Source organism: Atractosteus spatula, chromosome 5 (genome assembly GCF_055471065.1).
Source record: "Atractosteus spatula isolate fAtrSpa1 chromosome 5, fAtrSpa1.hap1, whole genome shotgun sequence".
NCBI classification, from domain to species: domain Eukaryota; kingdom Metazoa; phylum Chordata; class Actinopteri; order Semionotiformes; family Lepisosteidae; genus Atractosteus; species Atractosteus spatula.
Window position 1 is genome coordinate 15641509 of NC_142710.1, and position 25939 is coordinate 15667447.

Sequence of the window (25939 nt, forward strand, 5' to 3'; positions counted from 1 at the left end):
CGTTAAAGGGGAGGTGAGAGGCCTGCCTGCCTGCCTTTACAAGTCTGCCGACAGATATTGTGCTTTGCCAGGTCTTACCGATTTTCGGTGACTCAACAGCTGTCAAATGGTACGGGTGATTGATTGCTCGACGGTTTGCATTTCGTGATCTAATCGCACCCCGAACCGAACACCCGTTTTTGAAACGGGACGATGGCAAAACATCTGCGGGTTCGCGCCCTGGGGGGAAAAAAAAACGTTCCCCCCAGGAGTGTTTCTGGAAGACCGTGCCTTTAAATCGGAAGATAGTAGTTCATCGAGAAGAGGTGAAGGTACAACGCAAAGAGCAGCGAGATAAGCGCAGAGCGGTATTTGTCTTGGCACGGATTTAAAAAAAAAGTTCACACAGGGACGTATTTCACCGAACTAGATGTGCAGGAGGGGCTTGTCCTGAATGTGCGGATTTCCGGAAAATGATTTACTAAAGGTTACAGAAAAGATGTCACAGCAGAACAGAAATGACATTTGTGAAGATGCAAGAACGGGCAGGCAACCCATCTGCCTTGCGCGTTTGTGTTCGCCTGGAGGCAGGTTCCCCGGGAATGTGTGCGTGGAAGGGTATCGACAAACCAGCAGGTGTCTGTGCCAAGGAACTGTAGAACTGGGGGTTGTTGTCAACTGAAATATGAATTTGGCGGAAGGCTTTTAGTAGATATAAAACTTCACTTGACCGGAAGCGAAAAAAATGCAGTTCAACATCACAGCATGCAGTAGTAAATTTGTGTCATAAAAGTAAAAAGTAATTCTGGGCATTAAAACCCAAATCAACACATTACAGTTGCAATTGTGGTATTACATATTTAATGAATCACAATAATATGCATTTTTACACATTTACAATCAAACTGGTGTACACACTTTCAGATCTGTACAATTCCGTCATTTAACAATTCCCAAACAGTATAAAATTAAATGTTACACATTATCAGCTGTGTAGCTCTTCAAAGCAAAGCAGCAGCATAAATTCATCTAAAAGATGCATCTTATGGACTAATAAAAAAACGTCCATTGCATTACAATAAGAAACTATTTTTAAAACTGCAAATTTCCTTTCAAAGAGCAAACTCCAAATCCATGTCCTTTTCAGTAGCAGATATGTAGAAATATTAAAAGTAACTGAACTTGCTTTGTAAATCTTGCAGTTTATGACTCCAAAACTAGAAGTCTGTGAAAATATGTACTTGGTCTTGACAGCTGCTCTCCTGGAGTTGAATCATTTTCAATTCTGGGTGGCACTGCTTCATTTATGGTTATAGTAAGGCTTCACAACTGCTGTTTGACAACAGAACAAACAGAAAACACTGTTCACGGGCATTTCAGCAAGCACAGGAGAGATCTGTAAGCTCACAATTACAGGACACATGTCAGAGGTAACATAACCCTGCAATGGTGGAGCTCTCCCAGTGGCAGGACCTGGAACACTCTTGAAATGCCCCGGGCATTTAACAGGCAGACTGTTTTGAACTGTGAGGATTAAGGTAAGGTTTCAGATACCACAGTGAAATTTGATAATTGATGAAAACTACCAGTATTATCAATTTATTATCATGTCTGCTAGCTGTATCGTTGAGAAAGGCAATTCACTCAGATTGCTGCAGTAAAATGCCCAGCAGTGTAAACAGGAATGAATTTAAGTCACTTTTTAAAAATGTCAAATAAATTAATACAACTAATGATGATGTCTTATAAGAAAAAATGGCCTTTAAAAGTGGATGAATAAAAAAGAAAAAATAATTATCTACAAATTCTTTCCCCTTGAATTTTACAGAACGGCACATTAAACTCCGGCTTCTCATGAATGCTCATCTTCTAAATACTGCATGTTAACATTTTCCCTTACCCAGTTTCAAACTGAAAACCTTACAAAATCAGTTTTCTGTCAAATTCTGTTTACGTAGTAGACGAATTCCTCAACACTAACACTGCAATAAGATAATATAAAGATTTGTCAGCTGTGCAGTTCTATACAGGTGTAAAGAAAAACCTTTACTTCTGTCTGAAGGACTGTTTCAAGACAGTTCTGACAGTCATTCCACAGAAGGACTATATGAAGCAAACTACTGCTTAGAAATCAGACCAATAAATAAATATTCAATTGCAATTTTAAAAGCTCTATGTGCACACAATTATATGCGACTACAAACGTCTACTTTAACATTCCCTGAAGAGAAAGTCATGTACAGCCTAAATCCACTTTTGACTTATAAAAGCAGTCAGAGATACAAACAAGCCTAGAAACAGATCTGAAAAAACTACTACAGACAGTAAGGAAATTATAGTTATATGTGGGGTAATAAAATACTCAAGTGACTATTCCACTGGTAAAGACACATCCTCCACTTAAGTTCACAGTGAACTTTTAAAGTGCATTTTCAGATAATGAAAAATTTCACTGTTTAATACGATACTACAGCATTATTCCTCCCCCCCACACCAATTGAAGCGGCCCACAAAAATCAGATTCTGTTCATTCTGTAAATTTTGATAAGTGTCCTACTATTTTCTAAAAAGGAACCATGAGAAAATGCATAAGGTAGCAAGGAGAAGAGTAAATTTATGCCGTCCTTCATAGTGGTTCAGTTCAGAAATGAAAATGCACAGAGTACACGATTTCAGATCACATCTTCAGCTTGGGAGAAGAATTTTCTCTGACACCTCTTTGTGCAAGCAGACTTCAGGCAAACGCTTGGGGAGATGAAGCCCATTACTGAAGATGTACTGTGCACTGCACTTTTCTGCTGCACCTCATCAGAATGCACTTTCAAGCGTCCACAAAGGAACATCATCTTGCTTCAAAACAACCGAGAGACTTGGAAGCTCATGCCTGAAATAAACTATGCTCTGATAACAAGGGGAAGTGCTGGTAAACAGATTTCAAAACAAATACCATTAGTGTTAACAGATGAGGAAGTCAGAACATTTGTCTGAAAGCCACACTGCTGCAAAAGTTTACATTTTCATCCTTTTCATGGACAGGGCTTCATATTTTGTCCAGCTCCAATCTTGATCCTAAAATAATTTAAAAAAAAATAATTTAAGTAACAAGAAATCTCCACTCCTTAGGTTTTAAATCAAGGTTAAAGAATTGTTACAGACAACCCTGGCACTCCAAAGGCCAACTGAAAGTACTGTATTATAGCCTTCACCCACCAAAAAAGGTACACTTGTTTCTGTTCCCATTTGAATACCCTGTTTTTCTTGTAATAATAATAATAATAATAATAATAGCTTACACTTATATAGCGCTTTTCTGGACACTCCACTCAAAGCGCTTTACAGGTAATGGGTACTCCCCTCCACCACCACCAATGTGCAGCCCCACCTGGATAATGCGACGGCAGCCATAATGCGCCAGAACGCTCACTACACATCAGCTATCGGTGGGGAGGAGAGCAGAGTAATGTAGCCAATTCATAGAGGAGGATTATTAGGAGGCCATGATTGGTAAGGACCAATGGGAAATTTGGCCAGGACGCTGGGGGTACACCCCTACTCTTTTCGAGAAACACCCTGGGATTTTTAATGACCACACAGAGTCAGGACCTCAGTTTTACATCTCATCCAAAGGACGGCACCTTTTTACAGTATAGTTTCCCCGTCACTATACTGGGGCATTAGGACCCACACATGGACTGCAGGGTGAGGGCCCCCTGCTTGCCCCACTAACACCTCTTCCAGCAGCAACCTTAGTTTTTCCCAGGAGGTCTCCCATCCAGGTACTGACCAGGCTCACACCCGCTTAGCTTCAGTGGGTTGCCAGTTGTGAGTTGCAGGGTGATATGGCTGCTGTATATGCATATGCTGCCAATATGCACGACTTTTGCCCTGCAGCTCTGCAAAGAGCCAATGTAGAGAAAGAATGTGATGCACAGTAGGCTGAGCTCTCTCTATTTGTAAGACATGTTCTAGAGCTTGTTTGTGCATCTAAAATCATTCACAGCTTCCTGCTGAAACAAAAACAAAGTTGATGTATACAACAAACAAAACAGGAACATAAGAAATACTAAGTACAGTAATCCCTCACTATACGAGCAACCACTAGATGGGTTTTTGTTACAAAAGGTGTAGTAAATCCTACCTGTTTTTTTCAGTTAACAAGCCGATGTTCGTTCTTAAGAACTGGGCTCTAGTAAAGCATTGCCAAGATTGTTCTGTTCACTTACTTTTTTGGATTTTTTAATTACATTTAACTGTTATAATAAATGCTTATGTGCTTTAAGTATTGTTACAGCTTTGGGTGACTGAGAAGTGTCTCTTAAATTTTAGATAAAGTTTATGACACTGGGAAGAGTAAACACTTCTAACTTCAAAGCAGAGAGGATGTTTGCTGAGGTCTGGGGGCTCCCTTGAGCAGAAACAATAGTACAGTTGATCTTAGTATGCCTAGGCCAGTTGTGGTTTAATGATTGCAAAGGAGCAGGGCAGAAAAACACAGTATAAGAACACAATAAGAGCACAGAGAGGGAAGAAGGAAGAAACAAGGAGAGCAGGGAGAAGAGGGAGGAGTCCGGAAGAGTTGGGACTTGAAGCTTGCGCCAGGCGAGAGCCCCTACTTCTTGATCATCCAAATCAAACCTGACTGGGGCTAAGTCTTCCAACCTTGGTAGAGATTTTCATCAGTTTTCTAACCCCCCATTGTAACAGTATATATTACAGTACTGAATAGCAGCTAATGCATCTGCTACTAACTGTAAAGATGTAACTACTGTACTATATCATAAATAATGTTAGTGTTATTATTTTTCTACCTATCATTTATGCACTGGTTAATGACTTAAGCATGTTACATGAATAATTAACCAAAAATATTAGTTTTCATAGTATGGTACTGTCCTGTGCGGTACTAGGGTGAAATTTGGACATCTGAGTGAACATTTTGGGGTTCTGAAACCAATCACAGATTATAACACTTCCATTATAAGACGTTTTCGAGGAATAAATAAAGCTTGTATAAAGAGGGATTGCTGTACTTTTTTTTTGCTGTTGGTGTTGGAAGATTATGCTACAGGACCTTTTAAGGATAACATTGCCAAAACAAGGAAGTAGAACCTGTAAGATCACATAACTCATATTTCACACTTAATTTATTTCATTCTTAGTCACCTTCCCAGTTTATTATGAGAAGAAAGTAAAAGCAAAGTTCAGAAAATAATAGTACCTTATGTTTTGAAAATAATCCCAGCCTGAACGTGCTCAGACATTGTCTTTTCCTTGCATGTGAACGTACTAGTGGACCAAGTCAATGTATTGGAAATTCTTGTCCTACTACCACCTGCCACCTGGACTCACCATTATACTTTTCACTTGCTCCTCAGTGGTTTCCTGCATCAGGCTCGTCAGCTGGCTGAGATACTTCTGATTCTCTTCTAGTAAGCGAAGCACCGAGTCACTGTTGGAGACAGAAGACAGGATATTATCTGTGACTGTGTATTCACAAGGCACAGAGGATCTGGGGTTCGCTGCAAAATATGCGAACAAAATGGAATAAGCATTTTCTTTCCTCAACTTATAAATCTACAGCATGTCTCTCTCTTTTCCAAGTTCTGCACCTGTCATTTGGTCCATGTAAGGATGTGAGTGGATTTGGCGAACTGATGGGCTGCCCATGCTGTGTCCATGCTGAGACCTGTGGCGAGCTGGACGCCTCCAGACTTGGATTAATAAGGGTTCGCGATGAATTCTGAGCCTGAGAACATACCAGCAATAAAGACAAAGAGCAACATTTACATATTTAAACAATGTGGACAAATAGCCATGAGTTTACAGATTCATAACATTTCTCCCACATCTGTTTTTCTGCCTTTTAATTACTCTATGTTTGATACAATTTCTCCTATTAGTTTACATGCACACATTATATGGTATCAATAAAATATCACAGATTATTTATTCACACTAAATAATAATACATTCAAAATGTTTTATTCATTCTTAAAATGCAACTCGAATCTTTACGACTCAGTACTGTACATAAAAATTAGACAAGAAGAACAAGGTGCCTCCTTCAAAACAAAATGGAATCAGAACTTTTATCATTTTTATTACTCCTTTCATCAGCATCAGCTAAAACAAGCACATCAGCCTCCAAGACACTGCAGACCTTACCAGAAGTTGCTCCTGCCTAGTGGGAGTTCAAGAAGGGTTAAAAGAGGTGACTTACACAAGCAATCTTCAGCAAATGCCAGAATTCTCTCTGTCTCTTCATCTGCATCTGCATCACCATGTTGTCAGCTTCCTTGATGTTCTCAAGGGCTTTCTCAATCTTTGGGAACAAATCGATTATCTTCTGCTTGCTAGATAAGATCTTGCTGCAGAGGAGAAAATTTGCAAAGCACGTGTTCAACAAGGAGAGAACAAAACTGCTTCTTCTTCTCATTTGACAATTTTCAGGCAATCTTTCTGAGATGTTAACATCAAAACATCCACTTAGTTGTTTGTGTAAATCTGGGGTTTAAAAATCTACAGAGCAGTATCTTAACACAACTCAACCACCTTAATCAGAAATGTATGCTTTTTCTACAGCAATAAAAGCAAGTTAAACTAATTTAAATTAAATTTAATACATTTAATAAGGTGTGAGCAGAGTTGTACCTGTAGCTTCAGACTCATTACTACAGTCAATAATGGTTTTCAGCTGCTGGTAACACTAATTGAAAATTATTATTCAGTTAATGTATATGTAACTGATTCTACACAGAGCAGTCCAGTGGTGGAAGTTTCAAATCTATTCACAGATTTATTTTAGCCCTGTCTAGGTACAATGGTGTCTCTTTACCTTAAGTGTGCATACAGATCTCTCAGGACTCGGTCTTGGTTCTGCACCGTTTGGACAATGACTTTGACCATCTCGGAGCTGTCACTGTAGCCATGTTGGGATTCTGCTGCAAGCCAGATAAAACACCCTGACGTCTTTTCCAATCGTGGCCTTTTAAGACCTTTTTAGCTTCGTTAAACATAAGAACTGTAAACCTTGTTTCCAAACCCAATTTCATATACTAAGTACCAAAAAAAAATCTAAACATATTTTATTGAATAAAGTGAAATAGTTAAATTCAGTTCTGTACAAACTGTACAGAAACAGAGCACTGATTTAAGAAAGCCTCTCGGCATTTAAAATATCAAAACATACCTTTACATTTCAACTTAAGCTGCTTGTAGAGGTCAATTGCTTTCTCTTCACTGAAAAGACACAATCAAGACCTTCTTAGTGAACCAATGTTAATTTAGAATTTAAATAAAAATTTATATTTAAAAAAAACATTTCCCTCCGACAGGAACTATATCAACAACAAAAATAAATCAATAAATGAGCAGAAAAGGCATTGAAAATTATGTTTTTAGAAACTTGGACAATCTGAGGCAGAAATACTCACAGCTGCTCCATGACATCTCCCTGACGCCTTGCATATGGGCTCCTCTGTAGCTCAACAATCTCAGAGTGCAGAGACATTATTTCTTCATCTAAATGGCTGATTTCCGCAACCTTCAAGAGATACACATGAACATGCAGCCTTATTTTTATTTGTACTCTAAAAATTGTCATATTTCAAGGTGGCAGTAAACCATGACCTTGCAAAAAAACATTTTAAGGTCATGTATCCTACTCCTGGTTATTTAAACATATGTTTTTTTTAATTCTTTTTTAAACAGGTATCTTTCATATAAAATGTTTCTAGAAAATGTTTCTAACAGCACAAAAATAAGAATACTAATATAATATCCATATAAATAAAATAAAACAAATCCACCTTGTTTGGTCACTTTTATAAGGCAGAACCTGAAGGCTACTCTCCTGAGACCAGGTGAGTAGCTGGCTGGCTAGCTGCTGGACAGCAGACAATGAACCACAAGTCTACATGAGACAATCGTGCCATGGAACTACAAAAGATAAAGCACAGTCTCAGTCAAGCTCCAGGAACAAAGCCCATTTTGGAGTTAAGAGTATTGACACTGTATAAGCCAAGAACAAAACAGCATCCACTGAAGAATCAATAAAACCCCAGCCTACTCATTTTCACAATGGAGATGACAGGGCATTAAAGGCGTTGTCGGGAAATTGAGGTGCAAAAGTTTCAGTGCAACCCGTGGTGCGTTTTCCTAGACTGAGGCCATTTGAATAATCTTACGAAATGTCTGTCAGGCAGCTGTCCTGGTTTACACCAAAACATCTATATTGTAATACTGCAGCTGCATAGTCATAAAAATAAGTACCAAGTCTAGTTGATTGACTAGTTGCACATAAGCAGTCTGTGATTTAGAAGACATATAGGAATGGAAACAAAATGGCATCAGTAACAGTTAGCCATCTTGGTGTACGAAAGGATACTTTTACCATATAGTAAAATGGGTATAAAAAGTGTTAGTGCCACATGAAATGAAAAGCAGAAAAAGGTTTCCAGGTGTTAAAATCTGCCCTGATTTATTTCAATGTGTGACACAGTTCCCAACACAGCGGCAGTACAATGTTTAACAAAATCGCATCGAGACAGACATTAACATTAATTTTAGCTGCTACTCAGACAGCCCATTTTCACATGTTACTCATAGACTGCAGTTGTTTATCCAGGGAGTTACTTCAGCAAGGCATGGCCGTTTTGGAGCATGTTTCACAGAGCAGAAGATAACCCAAGGTGGGTGGTGTCAAAGGTGTCACTGCAGTTCGTGAGCTGCCAAGTCTGAAGCATGTCTGGGTGTGGGGAAACCTGACAAGTTTCAAGCCAATCTGTGCAGCAGTTTCCGAGAGGGAGGCAGTCTGAGTTCTTATAACCAAATGTTAGTCAGGTTGACATTTAGGTTTATGCAGAAGCCCCATTTCATCGGATGTTAACTGTACCATATTGATACCTACCATGTCAGAAGGTAACCTGCCAGACAGTCCTGGCTAAACAGCAATGGCTACTTTTTTTGGACAGGTTCATCTGTACTCTATTTAATGCAAACATGCAGTCAGGCTTGTTTCTTTATTTATTTTGTAAACGTTACTTGGAAACCAGTGTATTATTCGTATGAATAACAAAAGGGCATGGGTATGTTTTTAAAGGAGATTTTCCTTAATGAATTATTGTCACTGTTTAGTTTTAATCTTTGTCCATTAAGGAGTATGTGCCTGTTGCAGTCGGTTTTAGTCATAATTTAAGATCAAACAGCACATCTCTTCCAAAATGGACCACGAAATGTTAACCTCTTCGATCAATAAAGTCCTCAAGTACAGAACCACTCACTGGAAAAAGATTCATAAATCTCCATGCTTTCTTCATTGTATTCTTGCAATACAAATCCAAAATGTTTAAAAAAACTTGTGGAAGTATTCACAAACTTAACTTATTCAAGAAATAAGACTCCCTACTTCCTGATGCAACTGGTTATCTGGCCTGAAGGAAATGTGCATGAACTTAAAAATAGAAGGAATCGTCTTTCACTGGCAGTCTTTCAGACAGGCAGTCATTCCTAGAACATCTTAACTGAATGAAGTCACAAACACCGTCTTTAGTCCTCATCCGTATCACATGGGACTATAGAAGACTTCCCACTCCTTTCCAAACCAGGTTGGTTTTTGACTATTGTTCTTGCATATTTCACTAATTGCAGACAATTTACATAATTAATTGCTCAGGCATGGAAAGGGGGCTAGGGCAGACACCTTAAGACTGTTGACACATACAGCAGAGAAAACACAGCATTACATTTCAAAACCAGTCAATGCAGGCTGCCTCCAAACATCTCGAAAATAAAAGCGATCCGTCCCACACGGCGCATTCATTATACCTGTCCAAAGTTAGCTGCCTTCTCCTCATTCTCTTGCCAAGCTTTCAGCATCTTCTCAGAAGCTGTTTGAGAAAAATAAACAACTTACTCACTGACTGTAATATCGATATGGGTTAACACATTTGAAAAACATTCCTTTAAGACAGTCACAGGAAAACGATACAGCCTAGAGGTATCAAAAAACCTAATATTCACACTAACTTTGTACTTGTTGAACTATATTGAGTTATAAACATCAATTTCAGAATTAGTGTTTTACCATGCAAATCGGCACAACAACAGTCATTAACAGTACTACCTCTGCACCGAATGGTGACTCATCTAAATACGTGTTATTAAAACAGGTTGTACTATAAGCCCACGGAAAGCAAATTCTACTTACATATGCCATATTGCATCTGATCGCTGTATTTTTCCAAGTCATACTGGATACTGGTCTTGAAGAAATCTAGCTTAGCTTTTAACTGCTGAGAGACCGAAAACATCAGGTTTTTGTATCTTGTGAGGTTGGTATTGTACCGAAGAAGGCTCAGCCTAAAAGAATCAAAGAAAAACAAAATTAGACACAGCGCTTTCCGTCACATAAGAAAGTAAGAAGGGTTACAAACAAGAGGAAGCCATTTGGCCCATCTGGTCTGTTTGGTAGTTTGTAGCTTATTGATCCAGGATCTCATTCAGCTGTTTCTTGAAAGAAGCCAGTGTACTGGGTTCAACAATATGGCTGGGCAGCTTGTTGGGTAAAGAAGTGCTTCCTGTTCTCAGTATTAAAAGTACTTTCACTTGTATTTACATGTTACAATACACTCACATGTACTGTTAATTTTTTTTTATTAGTAAACATCAGAAAGGCCAAAGATGCCAGTTCTAGGAGCTGAAATATAACATTTCTCTGTAGTTCCAAAAGCCAGTACTCAATGTACTGGAAACAAAATGCCACACATATGAAATACCCATGAAACCCCCTACCTTTCTAGAAAGGGACAAGTAAGAATAACAAATGAAGCCCAACCTGCAAATAAAGTTTAAAAATGAAACTTCTTGCATGCAACGATGAGTTATGAGGAAGGAGGAAACCAAAAACTTGGGATGAACATGCAAACTCCACTAAAGAACTGAAAACTGAATTCTGGAATTGTATGTAATGCTAAACACGCCACCGTCAATGTCAAGCAAAGCATCTGCAGAACTGCGTCTCCCTCATTCAGCTCTAGCAAAACCTGTCTTTCATCAGTACCATATTAAATGACTCTTTCTTTCCTCTGATTTCTTTTGTCACCTCAGAAACAATTTCAAACTGATGTAGGAGCACGTACATTGCTGCTCTCTGCCCCTGGAAAAGGCGGCTGTAGTCTTCCTTCAGTCCACAGATGTAACTCACTGCTTCACCCCAAACTTTCCTCAGTGAGCTGTTGGGCAACTGTGTTCTGGATTCCCGGACTAAAAACAGGACAAGGACATCATAAGAAAGGTGGCAAATGAAGGAGGCCATTTACCTCATCTGGTCACTTAGCAGCTAAAACTAAAATTTGATCCAGCTGTTTCTTAAAAGAGCCCAAAGTTTGCTCCTCAACCACCTGGTTAGGAAGCCAGTTCTAGAAACCCATAACTGTATAAATGTTTCCTATTCTCTAGTTTAGATAAATCATTACAATTTCCAATTGTGAACCCTCATGCTTGTTTCACTACTGAATGTGAAAGTCCCCTGGTTAGATCCCCTTTAAACCACAATCCCAAAGAACAATGAAAAGGGGTGAAAAAAAGTTACAGAACTTAAAAAGTAGGAAACAGTCTCAGTACTCTTGGGAGTAGAAGAGGCCCAGTAGAAATCTTCCAAGAAGTCAATCTTATTACATTAAAAACATTTCCAAAACATACCTATAAAATTGACATTATCGGGTAGTTTTCTGGCCGCAAAAGGTCCCGAATATACAGTCATGCTTTTGTCAAACAGGTAAACTATGTAGCTGTCCCAGCCTCTCTGGATCATGAAAACAAAAGAGAACAAAATGCATTACAAACACCATCTTTTACAAAATAAGGCAGTTTGAGCACCATACAAAATGTCATCACAAAATGCTGTAAAATGTCTCCTTACAAATCCATCCAGGACACACTGGGCAGCAGGCTTCCTGGGGTCCAGGGAGACCCCAGTTTCCAGCAGCAGCTCCTGGTTCAGATGCTCAATGCTAGTCTCCAATTCAATGCGCTGCTGAAGACAGTGGAGTCCCTCTTCTGGGCTCAGTTGAAACGAGTGGATTTTGGCAGAGGTCATGTTTAATATGTGCACAACCTAGACACAAAGACAGCCATTTAGAACCAAAGGAGTTTTTTTATTATTTTCTAAAAAGAAGCAACATTTTTAATAAGAAGTAACTAACACGCCAATGTGAACTTGATTCTTGGTTCTTTTAGTATTGTTATTGACTGGAAGCAAAAAGTTCAGAAAGAATATCAAAAGCATTTCTGAAAATGGAAGAGCTAAAGCTTAAAAAGCATTTGGTTGTGTTTTAGAACTGAGATTTTAACTTGAATGGGAAAGGGAAAGGAAAAGAAAAACTACTGAAAAATACCTTCATGTTTAAAATCATATCCAGAAGAACAAAGCACTGAGGCTGATTTGTGTCAGGGTGTACAGGCCCTCCTCTCTGCACAGGGTCCCATCGCAGCAACAGCTGTAACAAACTTTCAAGAGGCTCCAACATTGTCCTGCACAGAAAACCACATCACAGAAAGAGTTACTACAATAATGTGCGAGATGGAGGTGGTGTAACCAAACCAAGACGTTTTTGGCAAAAAATAAGTCACATAGGTCACACAACAGTCAATATTAACTTCCCCAGAAATAATTACATTTACAAACTCGCAACTGTAATTATGTAACAAAGTCACACTGTGTCGGACATAGTGGGTATGGAGACACAAGCAGCATGTTTCACCTCATGCAAACAGTTTTGGAGATTTCAGCTTTGGTCCCTTTTCCCCAGGTCATGCAATTCTCTGTCTCATATAACTCAGTGACAGAGATATTGTACCTCAAAGTAAAATTACTGACCTGCTGAGGTTATTAGGGTAAGGCAAGTGGGTGGAGAACTTGACTTCCCCATTCATTTCTTCAACAGCCATGATGTCCTTTGGGCCTTTGTTACGCACTTTTGTGGTCCTGAAAGAGGTGTTCAAAAGCGAAAAAAAGAAGAGATTAGTCAAAGGCACGCTGAGTACCTGTTGCATCTAAGAGAGTGCACCCCAATGAACAGATGATATTACACTATTTGCTTAAGAAGAAACCTCACCAAACCCTAAATAAATTAACACTGGCCTCTCGCAACCCCTCTCCAGCCCTTTACCTTTTCAGCAAAATATTAATTCATGACTCACCTTTAACTGAAAAACTTACCATTGGATGGGCTGGAGATTATGCAGAAAAGGACGGAAACCACAGCTGCATTCAAAGATCATTGTGCCGAAGCTCCAGTAGTCCACTGTCACGGTGTACGGCTTGTTCTCAAACAGCTCGGGGGCCTGGAAAAAGGGCAAAGACTTTTCACAGTCTCGTACGGTCACGTGCAGTACACTAATCCATAAGTATATTTGTCTCCCAAGCACATCATAGCAGCGCACAACAAAAATCTCAGATCACGGTAACCTTCTCTTTTTGCGACCCACAAAAATGGGTAAAACTCTTCACTTCCAAGGTCGCAAGGTAACGCCCCTAATGACACTCACCAGGTACTGCAGCGTTCCCACGAACGACGTGCAAAGACTCCCTTGATCCAGGTCCTTAGCATACCCCAGATCTATTATTTTGTGGACTAACTAGAGACAAAGAAAAAAAATGTTTTAAACACCAAAAAATTAGTAGTGAATAAGCATCACATGTTATACTTTTTTTGAGAAACCGATGGGTAAAAGCCTAGATCTAGCAGTAAATCTAAAGAGCACCCAACAAAAAGCTCTTTGGCTGCCCTTGCTCTTTCAATAAGTGAAGAAGACATCACCAGATAGCAAAGATCAACAGATTCTGAATAATAAACCACCGTGAAGACTGCTGTCTTACCTTTCCATCAACATCCTGAAGAACTATGTTCTCTGGTTTAAGATCCCTGTGTATAATTTTATTTTCATGCAAATACTGGATGCCGGACCCTTTAAAAAAATTAAAAATTTAAGATCACCATTATTTTTAAATACAGTATATACATTTATTTTGCTAGAATACACATATATACACAATACAATACAAGTGCTGTGAAAAAGTCTTTGCAATCTTATATATAATCAGGAGTTCAACATGCGTGTGTCATAAGCATCAACAAGTTGTTCAACACCCCCACTTGTGTCTGCTACATGTTCTAACAGTAACTGTGACTATCTAATCAAACTTAAACCGACTTTGGATTAGAAGAAAACAAACTAGTCCTTTCAATTCCCACTGATCACAAAATCAAAAACATGAGAACGCCAGCTCAGGGAAAACTTCACGAGTATCTTGTATGAAATGCTGTACTAATTAATCCAGCGCATCTGCCAATAAAAACTAAATAATTCACCGTCAGGTGTCCCATTTGTGTCCCATTTGAAAACCATGTTACACAGCGCATGACAAAGATTCAGTGGGAAAGACCCAGCAGTAAATACAGGATCCTTTGTATTTCATATATGTAAAACTAAGATTTATAGACAACATACCAACGTCACTGAGCAAGGAGAGCACTTCACTCTCTTTCAATCCACAGCAATTCTCTGGCTTGTTCAACATCTAGGAAAAAGGTTACATTACTAACTATACGTGCTTCATTGAAGAGCATGCATGTTGCACCTTAAATGTGCATCTAATCACCTCTTTATGCCTTTTCACTGTAATTCATGTAGAACTACGTTTCTCAATCATACAGATATAATATCATTAGCAAATAACACATTTGAAGAAGCGATTTTTTAAACACTAAACTGAAAAGTGCTTCTACAAGGACCATTTCCCATGGGATATATTTTACAGTGCTGCATTTTCTACACAATGAATTAGGGAATTCTTAAGGGTCTCACCTTACGAAGATCTCCCTTGGAGCAATATTCCATTGCTAAGAGTGGGAGGTCATTAAAGGCTATGTTCGTCATTTCCTCTGGCACTTCCCGTGCTGTCACTACATTGGGATGATTTAGCCTGGAAAAAAAATAGAACCAGCTTGTAAATCATTGAGGAGTTGTGATCTAGAGCTTACACAGGCAGCCTCTACAAAACTCTTTCACGGCTATGGATTTCATCCCTGCATTTTCCAAGCGCTTCATTCAATAAATGGTCACGGAGGAGCTGAAGCCTATATTGGCAGGCAATTGAAAGGCAGAGTACACCCTTGAGGGGATGCAAATCCATCGCAGGCAGACACAGACACAATCACACCAGGGACATTTTTCCCCAAAAGCCAAGTAACCAAATATCCTTGGACTGTGGGAGGAAACCCATGTGAACACAGGGAGAACATTAATATAAACTCCACGCAGATAGCAACCTGGAAATTGAACCCGGGACCCCAGCTCAGCGAGGCAGCAGCGCTAACCAACTGTGCCGCCACCAGCTATGGAATCCCTGAATCCCTGAATTTTCTGGACACTCCACTCAAAGTGCTTTACAGGTAAAAGGGACTCCCCTCCACCACCACCAATGTGCAGCATCCACCTGGATGATGCGACGGCAACCATAGTGCGCCAGAACGCTCACCACACATCAGCTATCAGTGGGTAGGAGAGCAGATGGGGATTATTAGGAGGCCATGATTGGTAAGGGGCAATGGGAAATGTTTAAGTTTAAGTTACACCTCTACTCTTTTCGAGAAACGCCCTGGGATTTTTAATGACCACAGAGAGTCAGGACCTCGGTTTTACGTCTCATCCGAAAGGACGGCGCCTGTTTACAGTATACCGTTACTATACTGGGGCATTAGGACCCACATGGACCACAGGGTGAGGTGAGCGCCCCCTGCTGGCCCCACTAACACCTCTTCCAGCAGCAACCTTAGTTTTTCCCAGGAGGTCTCCCATCCAGGTACTGACCAGGCTCACACCTGCTTAGCTTTAGTGGGCTACCAGTTGTGAGTTGCAGGGTGATATGGCTGCTGGCTATTTAACTGTGAGGCCGCAAAATTATGAACACATTCACCAGCACAAAGATCACACGTGTGATGCTGCAAATATTGAAACAAAGCTGAAAAAAGCACGCTAAATACTGTCCCTCAAAACCACATCCTTTAATGGTGCGTGCAAATAAAAGGTTCTGTTTGACACTATTAATCTACGTCCTAATGCAAACTTAAACAGGACGTTCCCCTTTCTTGCAAGAAGCTGAGATATATATAACATCAGAGCTAAACATTCTTCAGGGAGGTCACGGGAAAGGCACGCTTGAGACAGGATAATCACAGGGAGGAAAAGAAGTGCTGAAAACGAAGGACAGCCATGAAGAGCTCTCCCGTCTTCCACAGAGGTACTTTTTTACTTTTTATTTAACGATGAAAGGATTTGCAGGTTGAACGTATCCAAAATAAGATAATTTACTGCTTTCATCTCAGACGTACTTCTTCATGATTTGTATTTCACGGCACCATCTTTCTTTGTTCTTCTGAGTCAGCTCCAAGCGGCACGACTTGACAGCAATCTTCTCGGCTGTCTCCTTTTGAAAAGGAAAAAAGAGCAGCAGACCGAGCGAAGTCACATTAAAAAAAAGAAATACAAGAAAACGTTATAATTTGTGTCAAGTAAAACCAAAAAAAAAAAGACAGAACAGGACTAAATATCCCTAAATATCTACTTTGTTAATAATGAAGACAATCAGTCGCTGAGCCAGCGTGCTGATCACACGCCAAGCTTCAGGAACAGATCTGCACCCATCACCCAGCTGCAAATTAGAAACCTGGTGCTCTAGGTTACCAGAAGCTTCTCGGTTTTTCCCCAGAGGTGGGCTATGAGGCACTAGTCAAGTGGAGAGCAAGAACCACGCAGACGGACAGTTTATCTCCACTGGTCGAGTACAGCTCAGCACCCCAGAGGATACAGCCCGCAGGCCGACAGAGGGAATCGCCATCACCCCCTGGGACTGGCGCCTGCATTTAAAAACTTCTTTTTTTTGCAATGAAGTTGTTTATTGTCCCTCTGTATTGACACACAGCTACACTGTCGCTTTGGGGCGAATGCCTTTGTAAAAGCCCACATTCAGCGTCCCGGAGGTGGGGAATATGGATGAGTGTCTTGAATTGTGAGGGCAAAGCTACAAAGCTTGAGGGACGCGTGCGAGCCCTTGGCGATCACCAGGTCCTTGATCATAGGCCAAAGAGCTCTCCAGCCACTGGCCTTTCTACCCCAAGCGTTTGCGTTTCTAGAGCCATCATCCCTGCTGCACTCACCAGATGCTGGTACAAATACACATGGCCGAAACCTCCCGTTCCCAGTCTCTCCTTCATCTCCCACAATCCGCACACCTGATTCTGCCTGAACGGCGGTTTCTCCATTCTCTGCTGTAAAAAGTTAAGATTTTCTTAAGATTTTTTTTTAATGCGAGTGAGGTCCAATACACTAGACTGTGAGAACACTGAACAACAATAATACACAAAGAAAACCATACAATGCTCAATCCAGAACATCTCAAAGCATCCACTTTCTGTCGGAGCTAAATTTCAGACATTTCTCAAGCATTGAGCATCTGTCTGTGCTGTACATCATGCTAAGAAATGGATTAAAAGCCCTTGTGTTCATGAATCGGGCCCAAAATAGCATCACTTTCACAATGGTGCTGCTCATTTGTGGCCAGCACCAGGACAAGCTTGTACAGACTCTTTGTCATTTATCCCTGTTATTTTTGTACCTTGGATTGCACTGCTCAAGTATGCAGACTGTACTTATAGTTCCAATCTTACTGCACTTTGTTCTGACAATATTAACGCACTTATTCTGACTGCACTTCTGCACGTAATGCACGTTTGAAGGGTAGGTATTTTACAGCTGGTTGACGCGACGTGCCATTGGATAACAGCAGCAGGGACAGTAGCCTTCTCCTGGGTGTCATGTCAACATTGCAGACCAGGGCCAGCTCCCGAAAAGGGGCCCGTGCCGTTCTGGAAGCGCAGCTCGTGGATAAAGTGGAACACGGGAGCGTGGGACGCCGACGTCACGAAGCGCCGGGTCACAGGTTCACAAAAATGTTACCCCGACCTGCCACTGAAAATCCCTCTGGAATCGACATGACCTTTAACCCAGCACGGCTCTCTCGAGACTTCAGACCGGCAACACGACGCTTGTCTGAGGGAAATGAAATCAGTAGCCTGAAGCGGAGGCTACTCGGGAGTTGTGGCGTGTTTGTTTCTCCCGTGTCATAAACACGGAAAAGAACCGTCAACTAAAATACGTGAAGCCTTATATCCGCGTCTCGCTTGTTTTAAAGGGGCTAAAAAATAAACTTTACCATATCCTCTCGCCGTCCTGAACTAAAAGCACCAGTTTCAAAACAGACCCGCCTGGGCCAGCTCGGCTCGGCTCGGCTCGGCCCGGCCCAATGTCCACAGCCCCGCGGTGGGGATTTGACTCCACACACGCCTCACTCACCTCTGTTATGTTCACACAATGAGACTTAGTCGGCAAGCAGCCTCCGGGCCAAGAGCTTGACAGCGCGCAGTCACAGCGGCCCGCTCATGTCTCCCCTCGCAGCCGGATGCCAGACCCGAGGCCGCCGGCCTGCTGCATGTAAACAAGCCCGCTTCCCGTCCGTCAGCCGCTCTCGGTCTGCCCCATGCTCACGGGGGAACCGCTTTCTCGATACCGCGACAGGCGCTGAACAGGTTTAAACCCCCCCCACCCCCCTTTACTGCAACTTTGCCCCCCTTTTCCTCGCCGCTTTCCAGCAGTAATCTCTACCTCCCCTCCGCCCTTCAGATGCGGCGCTTTGGACTTTCCCAGAAGTGACGTCACCGCCGCCTCGGAGCAGCACGCCCTCCTGTACCTCCGGGTGCCCGCGCGCTGGTCTCGAGGTTGTTAGTTCCGATACCTGCGTGAGGGTTTGGGCTCTGTATCCGACCAAAAACAAAACAGCGAATGGGAATATTAGCCATCCGTTACGCGTTTTCATGCAATTTTTAATTTTGAACGTAATGGGCGCACCTTACACAATAATAAACACTGACGTACTTTTTTTTTTAGTTAAGATCACTTTATTGGCCATATACAATTTCTTGCATTAGGAGTTCGTCTTTTCACATACCCCAACTTGCTCTCCATGAGACATAAACACACAGACAGGGAGAGAAGCTTGGGGTCAGAGCACTGGGTCAGCCATTGTACAGCACCCCTGGAGCAGTTGGGGTTAAGGGCTTTGCTCAGGGGCCCAACGGAATAGGATTCCTCTGCCGGCCGCAGGATATGAACCAGCAACCTTCCAGCCACAGGGACAGATCCTTAGCCACAGAGCCACCGCTCTGTCCTAACTTACTTCATACGAAGTTTGAATTTCATATGTAATTCTTATATAAAGCAATGTAAATTGTAAGTTTTATTGCCAGCAGCAATATCACCCTGCAACCCACTGAAGCTCAGCAGGTGTGAGCCTGGTCAGTGCCTGGATGGGAGACCCCCTGGAAAAGCTAAGGTTGCTGCTGGAAGAGGTGTTAGTGGGGCCAGCAGGGGGCGCTCACCCTGCGGTCCATGTGGGTACTAATGCCCCAGTATAGTGATGGGGACACTATACTGTAAAAAGGTGCCGTCCTTTGGATGAGATGTAAAACTGAGGTCCTGACTCTCTGTGGTCATTAAAAATCCCAGGACATTTCTCTTAAAGAGTAGGAGTGTAACCCCAGCATCCTGGCCAAATTTCCCATTGCCCCTTACCAATCATGGCCTCCTAATAATCCCCATCTATGAATTGGCTTCATCACTCTGTTCTCCTCCTCACTGATATCTGATGTGTGGTGAGCGTTCTGGCGCACTATGGCTGCCGTCGCATCATCCAGGTGGGGCTGCACACTGGTGGTGGTGGAGGGGATCCCCATTACCTGTAAAGCGCTTTGAGTGGAGTGTCCAGAAAAGCGCTATATAAGTGTAAGCAATCATTATTATTATTAATGTTCCTTTCGCCAGAAGAACCCAAAGCAAAAAAATAGAAAATAATGTAACACCTACATACAAAAGGGAAAAAAAATCGACTAGAAATACTTTTAAATAAACAGTTTTCAGCTGAGGTACAATAGAAGTCAAGGAGTTATGGTTTATTTAACTCAGTCCAATTGGTCCATCTAGCAAAGAGAGTCTGTAGATCTAGTGAGCATACGAACTAAGTATCTCCTGAAGATATGCAGTACCTTAATCACCAAGAGCTTTATTTTTAATGTAGCCATTTTAAAATCAATTCTGTGATCCACAAGTGAAAGAACTTACAATGCTAAAACATCTTGTCTAGTAACATTTTGAGCAAGTTTTCTGACTTCTGGTTTCAGCAGGGGGAAGACCAGCAAGCAAGGAGTTGCAAAAATTAAGGCAAGGTTGAATAAACAGATGTATTAGCATCTCCTGGCTTAATGTACCTAGCTAGATTATTCTGGAATAACAATGCAATTTTAATACCAGGATTTGAAAAAACAAAAAAACGATTTTCATTGGCATAAAATGCACGTCAGGGCTGTACTTTCTAATTTTAAGTTCTGTATAAAGCTGTATAAAGATCCAATAGAATTTCCCAGTGAAACAGATACGTGTCAGTTTGAAAGGGGAAGGCACACCGGTCAAAATCGTTTCTAGACCAGCCAACAAAGGCAGCTGGAGCTCTAACAGAGCCGTGTCCGTCGACTGTATCAAAGGGAACTGAGCTGATAGAGTTAACCGTGGTCATTTTAAGAAACTGAATTTTCTCTTACCTCTAGATGTCGCTATTGAAGTTACTTCGGGTTTACCTTAAGCACACGCGAACTTGAGAAAGCACGCAAACGAAATAGACGTTTCGTCCCAAGTTGCTCGTTTAGAGTAGCTAAGCGGTTCGATGATCCCTTACAGCCAGTTTATGACAGAGGCCAGGGTATCGGCTTCAACGCGAATGGGTTGCTTGTTTCATTATATTAGGCTTTACAGCATAGCGGGAAGCTGTAGCGCGTCGGGCTTTTCATGTACTTTTGATTACAGTTCACGTTAATATTGCAACGAACGCTTTCCTTTCAGTCCTGGCGGCGGCGGCATTTAGGAAAGACAGGCTGGAGACGACTCACAGGCTCCCTGACAGTTTAATTGCCTTTTTCATTATAGCGGGGCCAGCTAGTCACGGAGGAGAGAGAGGCAGAGAGGAAGCAAACGTTCTCTGGATTAACAGGGGGAAGTGGGAGAGGAGGGATTGCTCATGGTTTTAATGAGGGAAACGGCAGGAAAGGGTGAACCTGTGGTAAAGGCTGAGAGTTCGTGGGGACAGTCCAACACCGAAGGTAGACTTGGGAATCCTGGAGTTGGACTGACTGTCTTTCGCGTAGTGGGCAGCAGCAGGGATCTGGTCTGGGGAGGACAGGAGCACGCAGTGGCTGCTGGGATACAGCAACAAGGGAGGGCTTGCCTTCATCAGCTGGTCTGACCGTTGTGGTTCCACGCGGGCTCTTGCCCTCGCCGCTCCACCCCACTGGCTTGTCCCGCAACACCTGGGCGTGAATCCAGGTCTCCGGCATAACACAACAGGGAACCAGCCAAATGAGCTAAAGGAGACCTCCCTCAACTCAGCCGCCTGAGGTCCCTGCTACATGTAGGGAGGGCGATGACACCGGCACTGGGACTATCAAGCTTCGGGTGGGCCTTCTTCCATAGAGGCAACTGTCTGTCGGAGCGCGCGTGGACACGGCGGCACTGGCTTCTCCTGGCCTTAACACCCGCCCTGCGACCAGGCAGCGTCCTCGGCTCACAGCCCTCACCTGCCCGGCAGAGGAATCACGGACTGTGAGGCACAGGCATGACAAAATTACCCCGTGTCTCATGGTCTGGGGGGGGGCTCCAGTTGATTCAGAGCAGCCGGGTTTTGGCACCCCTGCTGTAGTTTGCGGAGGGCACTTGCTTTGGCAGCAGGGTCCTGGGGCTTATGGTGGGTGGGGTGGGGGGCTTGTCACAGGACAGACTCGTTAGGGTGGTGCTGGCTGGCGTCCTCTGTGGAGCTCTGGCAGAAAAGTCCCACAGCTCGTGGGGGTGGTGCTACATGACCCCCTCTGTCTTCGATGGGAGGAGAGCGGTGCAAGAGCTCGACCTCCTCCGGGGCAGTGAGTGCAAGGGAGCCACCGTCAGCATGCCAGTCCATCACTCCCCCAGCTCAGGCTAGACAGTGTTCGCGTTGCTGTGTTCCTGTGGTGGAGTATCCCACCTGTAACACCAATGCAGAGAACGCTCACTTCAGCGGCAGCAGCATTAGGAAAGACAGGATGGAGATAACCTACAGGCTCACTGACAGTTTTATTGACCTTTTCATTACAGCGGGGGGGGGGGGGGGGTGTATGTCACGGAGCAGGTCAAGCTAGGAAGGCAGAGAGGAAGCAGGCATCCTCCTGACTCCAGAGGTGGGGAAAAGAGAGAGAAAGGATTGCTTCCCAGCTTTGTAAAGGGAAACAGCAGGAAAGGATGAACTGCAGTGCCCTACCCACTGGGGCATCTAAATCCACACTGAACAAACTCCAGTATGTCCAGAATACGACAGCCAGAACTCTGAGCGGGTCATGTGCAGGTGATCACAATATGCCTGTCTTGCAGTCCTTTAAGCGCTTTGAGAAGCCACCTTTAAAGGTGCTATATAAAATAAAGGAACAAGTAATTGGTTTATTCCATGCTGAAAAAAATAAGAAAGGAAACACAACGTTTCGGCCGTGGAGCCTTCTTCAGGTGTGAGGGAAGATGATGTGGAGCTGTCTGCCGTAGAAATTCCTTAGCCTCTTTGATGTTGTTGTCGGAAAGGACAATCTGTTTTTTGAGGGAGAAAATGTTGGAAAGTAGTTTCCCAGTCTCTGAGTGTTACTCTGGGTGGTATCAGAGTCAAAAGAAAAGGTATTAAACTTCAGGCGAAATCCTTTAGGGATGATATTATGTCGATGGCATCTGTAAAGGAATAGAAGGTGGTTAGAAACCCTGGTCTTGGAACAGATCGTGAGAGGAGCAGGCAAGTGGCCCAGGGAGAAAGAGAAGGTGTGACGAAGAGATCTAGAAGAAGATTTGGAGGAAGGCATAGTGGGTCGCAGCAGGTGTAGGCTGTAGTAGTTCCGGTGGGTAGCTGCGTCAGCTACACCTCACACCTGAAGAAGGCTCCACAGCCGAAACGTTGTGTTTTCTTTCTCCTCTTTCCAGCATGGAATAAACCTATTACTTGTTCCTTTGCAGCCTACGCATGCTGACGCAGCTCCCCACCCGAACTACTATATAAAATAAAGTTTAATATTATTACATTGACTTCCTATCAGGCTTCATGTCGACTTCAAAATCCCCGTGCTCGCCTACTGTATAAGGCTGGAAATGGCTTGGCACATCAATACCTATCTGTCTCATTATCTATCTACTCCCCACCTCACAGCCTTCGCTCGTCCCCCCAGCCCATGCACACTCTGTGGGTGACAGGGCCTTCTGCTGCACCCCAGAGCTCTGGAATTCTTTCCCTAATGATATCAGAGAGCCACCTACCCTGAGTGAGTTCTTTACAAAGGCTTTTTCTTAATTAGTGTCTGTGCCCGCCCCATTTTCTAATCACCTTGTATCTTCTGCTGCTCTTCTATTTGAGATTCTTATATTTTTATTCTGTAATTTTCTATCCTTATTACTCTTTTTTACACCTACTGTAAAGCACATTGAGATGTTACTCTGAAAGACACAATAATAATAATCATTATTATTATTATTATTATATAAAAGGGGGGAGGTCGTGTTGACAGCCCAAAACCAGCGGGTGCAAATCACTACGATATGAATGATATAGTAAAAGATCACAAAAGACATTATTCTATATAGAATCTTTAAAAACAATAGTCTCAAGGCACTATTCAATTAAAGAAAATTACAAAGAAGATAGAAACACAAAAGGGCTTTTCTGAAGAAGTTTAATTCTTCGACATAAAATTGTAATTTTAAAAGCTTATTTTGATAAGATTAAAAAAATGTGATCAGAACAATCCCTCCATCCGAACAGATGTTATGACAACCAAACTAAATACTGTACTGAAAAATCAACTTGGACCTTACCGTTTTACTTACCGCAAAAATGATTTTGTCTGGAAGGAAGCAAGAAACGATCAGCACTTCCACTAGAGGCCGCTGTACAACCGCGAAAATAATGTCGTTGTGATTGACGAAAGAATTCGTTCTTCAACGAAATGTACCTTCTGTTGGGAATGCTCAGATGCAGGTAAAATGCTGGAACGCAAAATAAAAAATGCAACGTATTCAGTTTTCAGGTTTGGAAAATTCGTTGGAGTCGAGTTAAAAAAACAACCAGCAAAATTTGCATTGAAACATCACGTTTTGAAAATCGTTCTGCGAATCGCAGTTTTTTTTTCTCCGAACTACTAAAATACTTCACAAATACTTTGCTTAAGATATTATTGTTATTTAAAAATTATTCATGTTCAATAAGAAAAAGTGTTCTTTTACAAATAATAAAGTTGATGTGAGTACATCAAAGTGAAAGAAGGAATGTGGATAAGACCGTCATCTCTGAAGAGAGGTAATAGCTGCCGAGCGCAGGAGACGAGCACGGTTTTTTTTCCCGGTAACTGCATTTGATTGCTCTGCTGTTTCTGAACAGAGCTTGTGAAGTGTGACTGGTGAATCTCAACAGAGTGCTGATGAGGCACAATGTATAATTCAAGTTTTGATCGAAAATCTGTAATATTAATTATTAAAGCTGTAATTATTCTAAAACCTTATAAATTGAACAAAACAATGGAAAACAGTGGAAATTAATATTCTGTACGCTGTAAGCTAGTTAACATAAAAACTGTTATAACTCAAAACTGGGAACATTTTCAATGAGAAATATGACATTTAAACGTTGTTTTACAGGTTCCGATTAATTTAATAATTTGTTCAGTCAAGACTGTATTTGTGCAGTAGTCTTAGGATGAACAGGGAGAGTTCATCATAGTTAGGACGTATGTCTCATAGCATCAACGGTCCTTGAGGCTCCTCTGTGAAAGCCTGGATCATCGTCAGTGAGGCCTGAGCAGCCTTCAGTAAGGCCTGGGTCATCTTCAGTAAAGCCTGAGGAAGACTCAGGAAGGCCTGGGGCATCTTCAGTTAGTCCTGAGCAACCTTCAGCAAGACCTGGGTCATCTTCAGTAAAGCCTGAGGAAGACTCAGGAAGGCCTGGGGCATCTTCAGTGAGTCCTGAGCAACCTTCAGCAAGACCTGGGTCATCTTCAGTAAAGCCTGAGGAAGACTCAGGAAGGCCTGGGGCATCTTCAGTGAGTCCTGAGCAACCTTCAGCAAGACCTGGGTCATCTTCAATAAAGCCTGAGGAAGACTCAGGAAGGGCTGGGGCATCTTCAGTGAGTCCTGAGCAACCTTCAGCAAGACCTGGGTCATCTTCAGTAAAGCCTAAGTAAGACTCAGGAAGGCCTGGGGCATCTTCAGTGAGTCCTGAGCAACCGTTAGTGAGGTCTGGGATGTCTTTACTTAGGCCTGGATACCACAGTTGAAATCCTCTCTCAGTAAGGTGCTGCTGTTATGGACAGAGCTGTCTGAGCACAGCTTGCTGTAGATCAGTTTCCCTGGCTACAGTGGTTTTGAAATGTTTTTATCAATCCCAAACTAGCCTATTATAATATTTCACTCTGGTTGTGCATCATTTGAAATGAGGGTCTCCACTATGGCCTTTGGGGTTAAATAGGGTCACCCAACTTGACAGATTTGGAGACCCCTGCCTTTAGCATTTAAAGTTAGCCAATCTTGAGACACCAAACTGTACAGAAGGCTTAATTGCCTTCTAGGACATATTTTGTTGTGGCCACAACCACAAATTTATGTGCTAAGCATCACACTTCCTATTTTCTCTTCCCATGTACAAAATAGCAACGTCTATTTGGTGTATAAACACGCTTATTAATTCTTTCACCACATATGACTCACACTCTCCGAGAAGCTGAAAATTAATTGGCCTGTCATTCTT

The 25939-nt window shown here is 42.2% G+C and overlaps 1 protein-coding gene across 5 annotated transcripts; it reads right to left on the reverse strand.

Moving 5' to 3' along the window:
* Positions 1-823: 823 nt before the first annotated feature.
* On the reverse strand, positions 824-18761 carry chuk (component of inhibitor of nuclear factor kappa B kinase complex). 5 transcript variants are annotated; one of them, XM_088915297.1, is made up of 22 exons: positions 18394-18761; positions 17199-17309; positions 16374-16468; positions 14848-14965; positions 14491-14560; positions 13859-13947; positions 13528-13617; positions 13199-13323; positions 12857-12964; positions 12375-12510; positions 11900-12094; positions 11680-11782; positions 11118-11241; positions 10187-10338; positions 9805-9866; positions 7413-7522; positions 7169-7218; positions 6815-6917; positions 6200-6347; positions 5589-5725; positions 5329-5428; positions 824-3048 (listed from the first exon to the last, which is right to left on the reverse strand). In XM_088915297.1, exons 2-22 carry the CDS (start codon positions 17301-17303, stop codon positions 2989-2991), a joined length of 2280 nt encoding a protein of 759 aa, XP_088771423.1. In that variant the 5' UTR covers positions 17304-17309; positions 18394-18761; the 3' UTR covers positions 824-2988. The 5 variants fall into 5 exon arrangements, with proteins under 5 accessions (XP_088771423.1, XP_088771424.1, XP_088771422.1 ...); XM_088915298.1 differs by having other exon boundaries at positions 17199-17306; positions 18394-18757; XM_088915296.1 differs by having other exon boundaries at positions 6815-6920; positions 17199-17306; positions 18394-18757.
* Between the last annotated feature and the right edge of the window lie 7178 nt (positions 18762-25939).